General features: G+C 46.1%; 1 protein-coding gene across 1 annotated transcript; it reads right to left on the minus strand.

The window, feature by feature from the left end:
* Window positions 1–4,535: 4,535 nt before the first annotated feature.
* Window positions 4,536–10,637, minus strand: Cfp (complement factor properdin). The gene is made up of 9 exons (NM_008823.4): window positions 10,473–10,637; window positions 10,234–10,384; window positions 8,678–8,853; window positions 7,725–7,895; window positions 7,410–7,601; window positions 7,035–7,208; window positions 6,617–6,805; window positions 6,363–6,474; window positions 4,536–4,841 (listed from the first exon to the last, which is right to left on the minus strand). Exons 1-9 carry the CDS (start codon window positions 10,534–10,536, stop codon window positions 4,676–4,678), a joined length of 1,395 nt encoding a protein of 464 aa, NP_032849.2. The 5' UTR covers window positions 10,537–10,637; the 3' UTR covers window positions 4,536–4,675.
* Window positions 10,638–11,596: the final 959 nt, after the last annotated feature.

Here is an 11,596-nt window from a genome sequence, read left to right on the forward strand (position 1 = left end):
GAGGCAGCGCCGAGGCTCTGCCGCCGCAGAGCGTATGGTCGCGCCCGCACCTCCCTATCTTGCACCTCTCGTGGTGCGGTCCGACTGGACTCACGGCAGCATGGACGCGACCAAGGCGGCGAGGAAGGGGAGTTTGGGGAGGGCTAGTGAGTGACGTCAGTCAGCCTTTGGTGCTGGGGAGGTGGTGGTGCGCGCCGGCAGCGGAGGCGAAGGCTCTGACCGCGGTGCTGAATCCGACAGTGCGCATGCGCCGCGCCGCAACCTCTTCCCCTCCCCCTCTGATGGGGGCGGGGGATGCGCAATTTGGGGAGTGGGGGTGGGGTTCTTGTCCTGAGGGTCCGGACCTGTAGTAACGAAACTCCCTCCCACGATCCTACCCTGTTTACCAACCTCTTCCTATTCCTTAGGCTAACTTGCACTTACACACTCTTGCCCTTCCCAGATACTTGGGTTTCCAGTGTTGATTTTCACCTTTGAAGGCATTTTGGGGATAGAAGCACACTCAGAGGGGAACATAAATGTAGAAATTCTCCTTCCTGCAGTGTTCCCGGGGAGACATCTCCTATAACAACTCTGTCGGGCAAAGAAAAGAGCACGGGGGTGGCGTAAACATCACCAGACAGGCGGAGGTGGACACTTGGGTAGTTAACATATCCTTGCCCTTGGTGGTGAGAATCTGAAAGAACACATGGAATAACACAAATAGAAAAGGAAGGAAAGACAGAATATATATGTACATCACAGAACACACAGGCATCCAGGTATATATGTAGACACAGAAGCTCAGGGTAACACACATGAGCATATTGAGCACACATTACACATTCAGATAACACTTTGACTCACACCCAGAGAATCTCACACAAGTGCACACATCTAGGAAAAACACAGACTCCCAGATGAGCAAGGAAACTCTGGGTATGCAATGCAGAAGCATTTCCTGCAGCGCTAGCTCTGATGTGTTTTCAGCCTCCTCCACATGCACATATTTAGTCTACATGGCCTCATTCCTCTGCTCCGGACATAGCCCAAACCCAGTGTCATTAGTGTTCATGGATGTCTTCCTCTTTGCAGACAGGAAGCCACATAATACTTTCATGTGGAAAAATAAAGTAATTTTGGTGGTCTGAATAAGAAGGCTCATATATTTGAATGCTTAGTCACCAGGGACTGGTGCTGTTTGGAAAGATTAAAAGGATTAGAATGTGTGGCCTTGTTGGAGAAAGCACGTCACTGGGGTGGGTTTTGGGGGTTCAAAAGTCCATGCCAAGCCCAGAGCCAGCCAGCCAGCCAGCCAGCCAGCCAGTCAGTCTGTCTGTCTGTCTGTCTGTCTGTCTGTCTGTGTCTGTTGTCTGTGGATCAGCATATAGCTCTCAGCTATGGCTCCAGCATCAAGCCTGTGTCTGCCACAACACTCCTGATTATGGTAATAATTTACTCATCTCTGAAACTGTAAGAAAGCTCCCAATTAAATGTTTTTTTTTTTTTAATGAGAACTGCCTTGGTGATGGTACCTCTTCACAGCAATAGACCTAAAACAGTAATTCAGGCAGTAATAAGATGTAGAAGCCATTATGTCAACTTGTAAGAGTCTGGCTATAACAAAATTGCAAATGCATAGTTATTTGTTTAAATGTACCTTGGCTTATCCAACAATCTGATCTACAGATAATATTTCTACTTTGCAAATTAGGAATTAGGAGAATTTATGAACTTCAAATAATCTCCCAAGAATAATGTTTGCTGTGATTGGTATATGAGGCAGGAAGATGAAACAGCTAGTGCCAGTGTCTTCACAACAAACTGGAGTGAGATTTTAGTAAGGAATAGGGCCAAAATGATTGGGTACATCATTGACCCCAGTGAGCAATGACAGTGGAACAAGTGGCAGAAGTTTCTTGCCTGAAAGATTTTAGAATCACCTACTTATTCATTTCTTTTAAAACCAGATCTTGCTGTGCAGCCCAAGTTAGCCTGGTCTCAGCCCCTACATTAATGAGATTCCCGGTGTTCATTACCAACTCTGGCCACTTGCTCATTCCTTATTTATGAAATCAACAGTTTGTTAAACACAGCAATAATAGTGTGGTATCTGGAGTCACATAGCTTAGTTCAAGACCAGCCTCCACAATATGGTTGGGAAAGTGAGTTAATCTTTCTGAAAGTTTTTTTTTTTTAATCTTTAAATGAGGAAGGAGAGGCATAACCTCTGTGCTTTTGCAAGTGCTGTAGCCCCATCAGAAACCTGCCTGCTCATTTTGTCTCCAGAAACCATGCCTCCACTTCACCTTTTTCCATCCCTTTCTCCCTAGGTTCTTAGGGTTCCTAAGTTCAATATTTCCAAGCCATCCTCATAATTCCTCCTCTATCCTAGTGAGTTCCAGTCTCAGTAGAATTAGCCTTTGCTTGCCTAATCCTTCTTTCTTTCTTCTTTTTCTTTTTAAAGATTTATTTATTTATTAGATGTAAGTACACTGTAGCTATCTTCAGACGCACCAGAAGAGGGCATCCAATCTCATTACAGATGGTTGTGAGCCACTATATGGTTGCTGGGATTTGAACTCAGGACCTTCGGAAGAGCAGTCAGTGCTCTTTTAACTGCTGAGCCATCTCTCCAGCCCCCTAATCCTTCTTTCTTTGCAGGATACTCTCTGGCAATTCAAATAAGGAACTTCCTGCATATGGGTATTTCTTAATGTTTTAAACTATGTAACTATATTGCTGATTTAAGAAGAAAAGCATGGCCTCTGGTGACCTCTTTGGTGACTCAGAAGCAGATGCAGGTCTTCACACTGTTTTGGCTCCTCTGGGCCTGAATCAGGGCTCTGCACAACCACCCCGACTGTGGCAATTCCTGGGAAACATTTAGACTCCTAGTACTGTTAGCTTCCTAGTGCCATTATTTTCCCCAGGTGGCTTAGTTTCTAGAAATGAACTTTTGCAGATTGTCTTTTAAAGGAAGCTCCTCCCCTCCTTCTGGAGTATCTTAAATCTTCAAGGATAGACAAAGCTCCACACCAACTTCTACAGCAGGAGTAGGCATACAGAAGAGTCTAAGAATCACTTTCTTGTGTTTTGGTGAACGTACTTAAATATGCACTCCTGACACAAGTTCATGCAGGATTGTGCCTATGACACATACCTACCAATTCTACCTTAGTGTGAGCGAACATACACACATCCGTTATGGTTTTGTTATAGTTATAACCTTTTGTACCACACACATCCAATTCACCCGTAATTCTTGCACATCTCTGGAAGTCAACATTACCGAGAGATATGTACTTCACAATGCATACATATGCAGACAAGCTTCTATTTTCTTCCAAGCAAGTATCTCTTACATCCTGAGCAGCGACTAAAAACCCTCACTTTGACTCATTCTTCTCAAGATGACTAAATCCTCATCGACTTGTCTCCATGTCTATCCATCAAGTGCTTTACATGTTCTGATAAGACTCTGGGTCTCACAAATCTCCTATGGAAACACTCCCACACAGAAGGGTCCCTTTCACCCACTGTACAAAGTTGCAAACTCTGCTCCTAATACTTAACAACACTGCATCCAGTTCTGTTCTGTGCGTTTCTTCCTTTGTAAAATGGGGATAATATTGATTCTCCTGGGTTCACTGTGGATTAAATGAATCCACACTATGGAAAGACCTAAGGCACTGTTGGGCTTCCAGTAAATTGCTTTCTAAGTGTTAGCTATTACCCCAATTATGATGATTCCTTCGTGATTCCATCATGAAGGAGTTCGGCATTCAGTGAATGGTAAAATGAATGAGCAAATTCTAAGAACACTGATGTCTGGGTTTGTCCCCTTTACTGTGGAGACACAGGTCCCTGATTCCTTCCTTGTGTCCCCATACTCAGCACTATTGTTAGTATACAGTAGGTGTTAAACATTGAACACATGTTTGAACAAAAGGAATGCCTACTTTGAGTCTGCTCACTGGCTCTCAGATATTCTCACCTTCTACCAGTCCTCCCCCAGCTCAGACTTATCTCTAGCATACAGTAGACATTAACGTGCTAAATTAACAAATACAAAAAGAAGGTGCATTTGGGTTTGTTTTTGGGGTTCCTCTAGGCCAATCTAACTCTAGCTTCTAGAGAGGCAGCAGAGCCACCTCCTCAGGGCCCCTTTCCCCAGCTATTTGTTGTTGATAATTGTGGTGTTGGACTTAGTCTGCTTTCAGTGGGTGGGTGCAGGTGCTTTCTCAGCTGGGTGCCAACTCTGGTAACATCCCACCCAATTCATCACTGTAGCAGATCTGACAGCTGAGAGGCTCTGGTAAGTGGGTGGGAACCTAGGAAACCTCATAAAGTAAGAGACAGCATTAAATAGCACACAGGCCAATCAAAAAATTTCCTGCTAAGGTGAGTAGCCAATGGCAAACCCCACTTTGTTGCCCTCCCCTCTAGTCCCACTCCCTTACACTTGTTGCAAAGACAGGCTGGGGCTGGACACTTACTTTCAGGTTTTCCAAGGTACTAACACAATACAACAGAATATTTCACAATATTATGTTGCTCTAGAAAATTCTATTGCCCCACTTCCAATATTGGGGGCAGGTTCCCCCTTCGTCATTACAGAATCTTAGAAAGAGTCTAGAAAGGCTGGTTTATTGTGGTCTAGAAAGTCAGGGGGTCAGAATGGAAGCAAGGGATTTTAGGGTTTCTTCTCTTCTGGGTCTTTGCAGACAGGCACATGTAGACATGACCGTTTCTCTTCCACCACCAGCTTCTGCCCCTGTAGCGCTTCACACAGTGGCCGTGGAGTCCCCCAGAAGGTAACATTCTTCTCACCCTGACCTTCAACCATTGAAACTGTAGGCCTGGAGTATTGGGGAAGCAATGGAGGAGAGCAGCTCAGGTAAGACAAGAATGCATTGAAACAACTTTGTTTTTTGAGAGTATCTTATCTCAAAATCAATGATACCCCTGCCTCAGCTTCCCAAATGTGGGAATTATAGGCAAGTGTCATATCAATTTTTTGTGGTATTAGAGATTAAACCTAGGACTTTGTATTTGCTAGGAAAGTGCTCCACTATATCCCTAATAGCCCAGCATTCTTTTTGTCTGTTTGTTTGTTTAGGTCCTACTGACCTATTCCCTCTCTTTTACCCAGGCTAACCCTGAACTCATTCTGTAGCCTAGGAATGTCTTGAACATGTGGTCCTTTTGGTTCCAGCGTTTCAAGCAGTTAGGATTATAGGTTTGCCCTACTACACCTGAATTAACATCTCACTGTACATTTAACTCTATGTCTAACTGTGATACTGGAGTATTTCTGATAAAGAAATAGGAAAGATGATTCCCTGTGCATCAGTTTCCCTCATCTACAAAATGGAAGTAAGAGGAATAATATTTACCACCAAACCCTTTCTCTTTTCTCATACTCACCTTAAATCCCTATCCTAAGCCATTATTTCTCCTCTCCCCTTGATTTCCATCTCTCTTTTCTTTGTTCCTCCCCACTTTACCCAAATAGAACTTTATGTCCAGGAAGGTTTTTGCCAGATAGATTTCTCCTAGTAGGCAAGCACTCTATTCATTTTTACCCAGCCTCTATGTGGAAAACTTAGGAAATTAGGAACTGGTTCCTAACTTCAGGAACCAGTCTGACTCCTCGCCCCCACCCCCCCACATTTGCAAAATCCTATCCCAGTGACAGGCTATTTAACAGCTGGGAAAAGGCCATTTAACCATGATGTATGTGGTGTAAGAAGGGATAGGTAACTTATCCCATTCTAACTCCTGGGCCACTGTGGTGTCCAGTAAACACTCAAGGTGGCTGGCTAATCAGCTCTGTCAAGAACATGCTCACAATCTGGATGTCAGGAATGCTTCTCCAGAAGGGCCTAATTTAGCTCTCTAGGCCCAGAGGGTAGTGATAGTCTCATTGCTACTTACCTGTCATTTTTAGATTGTATCTATCACAACTCATCTGGGTACCTTCTACCCATAGATCTGGGTTCTTTTTTAGAGACTGTTGCTAAAAAATGCCTTGGAGTACCTCAAGGTAGTGAAATGTGGAGTGGATAAATGGAGGCATGGATGACTGAGTAACTCAAAAGTACGCTAAGAGCTCAGTGAGAAGGCTGCATGAAGGACTATATGCATGGGAGTACAGCTATGTGACTGCATTAGAAACTGAGGCACACAGAGGCTGGGAAGTCTTCCCTAATTGCTCCTCCTCCTCTTTTCTTTCTCTCCTCTTCTCTAAGCTAGGAGATGGCACTGGCAAGGCAGGCACCTTTGATCCAGGGGTGAAGCTCCAGTTCAATGTAACCAATTCCCTTCTCATCCTTCAGCATCATGAGCCCCTCCTAGAAACACAATGTCCTTCAACTCACGGGTACTTGGGGAGCAAAGGTGTGCAGAGGCGCTGGCGGACACGGGTGGCGTTGGGACTACATGGTGGTGTGCACAGACTCCAGGTACTCCACTGTGACCATGAACCTTTCACTGCAATAGGAGGGGGTAATACAGTGTCACATAGTCAAAACTGGAGGTCTCAATGGAAAAAGGAGACCGCAAGGGCATTGGGTACCCAGCATAGCTACAGCATGGTTGCCCACCCTTACAGTGCTGCCTGTGGGTCACTCACTGATACAGTTATGGATGTTATAGCAGTGTCGAATATCCTGGAGTTTTCCAGCACATGGCTTCCCATTAAATTTGCGGCCGCCACAGCTCCTTGAACGTGACTGCTGGCCTGGGGTTCCTTCACAGTTGATGGACATTCTCAGCCGGCTGCAGTCACTCCATTTTCCCCAGGCCTCCCACTCCCCGTTTACTGTAGAGACAAGGAGCAAGAGGGTTTGGGGCCAGTAAAGGGCCTCAGGGGAAGGAATGAAGAAGGCTTTGAGAGGGAGTGGGAGTGAACAGATGTGGGGATGAAGGAGGAGAGGTGAACCAGGGTATGAAGGCAGGAACAAGGTTTTGGTAGCAAGTGGGCAGCAGTGATGGGCATAGGGCTTGGGCAGGGGGTTAGGCATGGGCATGGTGCCTTTTGACTTGCTAACCAGGGCAAGGTACGGCTTTGTTACACATTTGGTTCCGAGTGGCATCACCAGCACAAAAGGGGCCCCCATGACGGGGTGCAGGGTGATCACATGTCCGTTGCTCTAGGGTCTGGCCCAGGCCACAAGTCACAGAGCAGGGGCTCAAAGGGCTCCATGGCCCCCAGCCACCAGCCACTGTTGGAATGGAGAGAAAGTGACAATAAAGACCACCTTAATCATGCACTCTCCCCAGCTTCCCTCCCTATCACCTCTAGACATCTGAGGCAAACTCCTCAGATGATAGGCTTCTGATCACGTGGTACAAGAATTCCATTCATCTTTGCCAGAAATCTAAAGCCCCACTAGCTGCATGACGATGGCCTCATCCCTGCATACCTGGGCAAGGTGGTAGGCCACTGCAGGCCTTATGCTCATAGGCTGGTCCTGAGCAGGGTTTCCCAGGGGGCTGGTGTGAAGGTGCTGGTGCAGAACATGAGCGGCTTCGTGTCTCCTTAGGTTCTTGAGCACCACCAAGGCAGGATCCTGAGCAGGGGCTCCAGGGGCCCCAGGATGCCCAGGCCCCATGTGCTGTGGTAGAAATGGAAGGATGAACTGTAGTCAAGCAAGCATAAAAGTTTTTTTTTCTCCCTCACAGTTTCTTGCTGTAACCCAACATTATCCCTTCCATGTCCTGTGACTACTCTTACTCACTGGGGCAGGTCTTCTGGGTGTCACAGGCCTGTGATTGCTGGGCCTCTCCTGGGCAGTGGCCCCCACACTTAGGAGCAGGATTATCACATACTCGTTGACGGATCTGGGTTCCTTTGGAGCATGTGACAGAGCAAGGCCCCCAGGGTCCCCACTCAGACCAGCCACCCATCTCTGTGGGAGAAAAAGAGAAGAAGTGGGGGTGTGTGTGGCAACTTAGGATTCCTTTCTTTCCACAGGGTCCCCAATGAAGGAGCTAGAGAAAGGACCCAAGGAGCTGAAGGGGTCTGCATCCCCCTAGGAGGAACAACAATATGAACTAACCAGTACTCCCAGAGCTCCCTGGGACTAAATCACTAACCAAAGAGTACACATGGTAGGACTCGTGGCTCCAGCTGCATATGTAGCAGAGGATGGCCTAGTCGGTCATCAATAGGAGGAGAGGCCCTTGGTCCTGTGAATGTTCTATGCCCTGGTATAGGGGAATGCCAGGGCCAGGAAGAAGGAGTGGGTGGGTTGGTGAGCAGGGGGAGGGGAGGGGATAGGGGATTTTCGAAGGGAAAACGAGGAAAGGGGATTACATTTGAAATGTAAAGAAAACCTAATAAAAACCAAGGATCCCTTTCTTTCATGTGTGTCCCACATCATCTTAGCCTGTCCTATCTCTTGTCCCTATACCTGACCTAGCAGTACTGCTCATGTGGACTATAGCAGCAGCTTTCATACTCCAGATTTGGCCTGTCCTCTTCCCAAAGCAAGTCAAAGTAAATCTCTCCCCTTCCAATAATCCAAATCATTCAGCCTCAAGCCAATGTTTTTACTTTCGAACATCCTTCAGCGATCCTAGCCTCCTCCATTCTCCTTAAAGCCATACAAAGGTCTGTCCTCAGGACCTCTGCACTGATTCTTCTAGTGTTGTGGGCTGGTTCCATGTCCGCATTGTTGATCTTCCTTACCTGGACAGCATGGCTGGTCCTCACAGGCCTGTAGCTGCCACTCAAGAGTTCCAGGAGCCACATTCTCAGAGCACTGACCACCTCTGCCCACACAGCGCCTGTGTCGCAGCTGGGACCCCTCAGAACATGTAACTGAGCAGGGCCCCCATAAGGACCATGCTGACCATTGTGGAGACCTGTAGAGAGGAGCCGATGTTCTATCCTGGTATGAAGTGACAGGATAGATCACTGAGAGCCTACTTACCACTTAGGGATGGTGGGTGATTGAACAGGAAGAAGTGAATATACAGGAAATATCTAATAAATTTCATTTCCCTTCATTTTCCTCTGGAAACCCCCCAGGGTCATAGCCAGATGTACAATAAGCAAATTTACAGACTAAAAAACCAGAACTTCTGCCAGGAACTCAATAGGTCACTACCCTGTACAGTACCACACAGAGAGGAAGTCCTTACTAAACAGAAGCTCTGCGGTCCCTTCACAACATCCTAGAGAAACACATTGCTTCTGCACAGAACTGGGTTTGCATGATAATATGGGTATGCATGCCAGTGCTAAAGAGACATGAACTGTTAGCATGACTGGCAGCTCAGAGCTGCTTTCCAAGATCTTCAAGCCTATCATCTTTACAATGTTATCTGAAATACATAGTAAGCAGTCATAAACTATATCTACAGTATAGTAAGACTCAACATATGTAAACTGGAAGTCATGATTAGGAGCTTTGAAGTGCCTTCAGAGACCAAACTGCCACAAAAGAGTTGCACAATGAATGTGTCATCACAATTAAAGATTTGGCATTGTCCTCAGAATTTCCTTAAAGTCCTCCATTTCTATAATGGTTCTATATATAATAAGCACTCAATTATGATCTATTGTAAGTTAGGAGAATAGAGCTACCATAGAAAATATCCAAATTGCACCCCACCTGCAATGTTTACAGGAAGCCCTGACTTTTAAAGCATTTTAAAATTAGGGTTAATTTTGTCTCTCCTAAGGGACATTTGGCAGTATCTGGATTCAGCTTTTTTAAAAACTCTTCTCTCATACAAGACAGCCTAACTATAGTTTCCTTTCCCCTCGTTTCTTTCAGCCCCCACCTCCTACAACCTCCTCTCTTCCCCAGATCCTCCTCCTCCAGTTCCCCTTCAGAAAAAAATCAGGCCTTCCAGGAATATTAACCAAACGTGTCATAAGAAGATGCAATAAGACTAGGCACAAATTCTTATATCAAGGCTGGATGAGGCAACTCAGGAGGAGAAAAGGGGTCCTAAGCACAGATGAAAGAGTCAGAGACACCCCACACCCACTAATAATCAGTGCAGAGAGTTGTTAAAAACATTTAGGGGTAGGTCAGATATGTTATAAACTACCAAACAATGCACAGCTAAGAACTCATACCCTTAACAAAGAGCTCCAAATGGCAACAGTGCCAAGATTTTGAAACCCTGAGCTATGGTCATAAGGAGGGCTTGTGGAGGAGGTGGCACTCTTAGAAGCTCCAGGGCAACGAGTACAGTTCTAGGTTACAGGGTTCAGCCCAGGTTCCTCCAAACCTGCATGCCTGACAGAGGCCACCATCATGCTCCTGGAAGGCATAGGCAGCGTTGAGACAGCAGTCTTCTACCCTGATGTCTCTCCCAAGTAGGCCTTTGCACCTGCCAGAGGACTCCTCATACTGGGTGAAGCAGAGCACAGGGTCTGAGCCTGTAAGATCAGGGGAGAGGAATGGCAAATCAGGAGTGTGGTTGGCCTGGGCATCCCTTGGAGGACATGTGGGCGCTCATCCACTTACCTGTGGCTGGCAGGATAACCAGTAGCAGCAGGAGCCACTGAGGGGCTTGCATTTCAGCAGGCATTTTGAACACTATGTTTCTGCACTCCTCACAGAGAGGAGGCCTTGGTTTTGTCTGGACTGACCTGCTCCAGAAAGAGGAACCCAGGGCAGGAGGAACTGGGAGGGTATGGCCTCATTAACTGTGAAGTCTCCCTTGTGCACTCTGCCCCTCCTCTTTTCTCCCTTCTCCATTTCCTTGTAGCTGCTTTGTCACCCTTGATGCTGCTTTGTTAGTCAATCTTTACCACCTAATACCCCACCTTACCCAGAAATCACTTAGTTTTTCACTCAATGCTTAGGAGACAAATTCTCACTGAAGGGCACTGGGGTCTGAAAACAAGAACCACCTAGGCGTGTGAACGTTGGCAAGTCACTTTAAATTCTCAGCTTTAGTTTTCCTTTTTTTTTTTTTTTTTTTTGCAAGGTTTTACAACATAGCCATACCTGAAATTTGCTTTAAACACCAGGCTGGTCTTGAACAGGCAAGTAACACCATGGCTGGCTCATTTTCTTACCTGTAAAATGCATAATCTTGACTATGGTGACCAATTTCATGGGGGTACTGGAGAAGGGTGAGATGAGGGAAGGCCTCATTTGTGAAGAAGGCATCATGGCAGCTACTTTATCTACCATCTTGAAAACTTAGCCCTTTCCTAAAAGTGAGGTTCCTGTGGTCAGCATGTATGTGTGTGAGGTCAATGCAAGGGAAGTGAAAAAGGGAAGTGGCATTGTGTGGGAAGTGATTCAGAAGAGGGGATGTTCAGGCATACCCACTGCCCAAGGTGGGGGGAGGGGCTCAGTGGTATGCCATTTGCCTAGCATGTGAGCAGCTTTAGGTCTGTATGCAGTACAAATTTACAGCACTGGACACAGCTTAGATCTGTCACAGCCCGACAATGAAAATACTCAGAATAGTGCCTGGCTGTGTTTACTAAATTGGTTTGTTCAACAATTATTGAGCACCTACTGAGCATCAGTAGTTCTCAGCATTAAATGGAATAGAAAACAAGACAGGAAAAAAAATCACTGTCTCTAAAGGACTTAAACACTCTACAAAGGGAGACTAGCAATAAAAATCTTTC

This window comes from Mus musculus, chromosome X (assembly GCF_000001635.26).
Source record: "Mus musculus strain C57BL/6J chromosome X, GRCm38.p6 C57BL/6J".
Taxonomy (NCBI): Eukaryota; Metazoa; Chordata; class Mammalia; order Rodentia; family Muridae; genus Mus; species Mus musculus.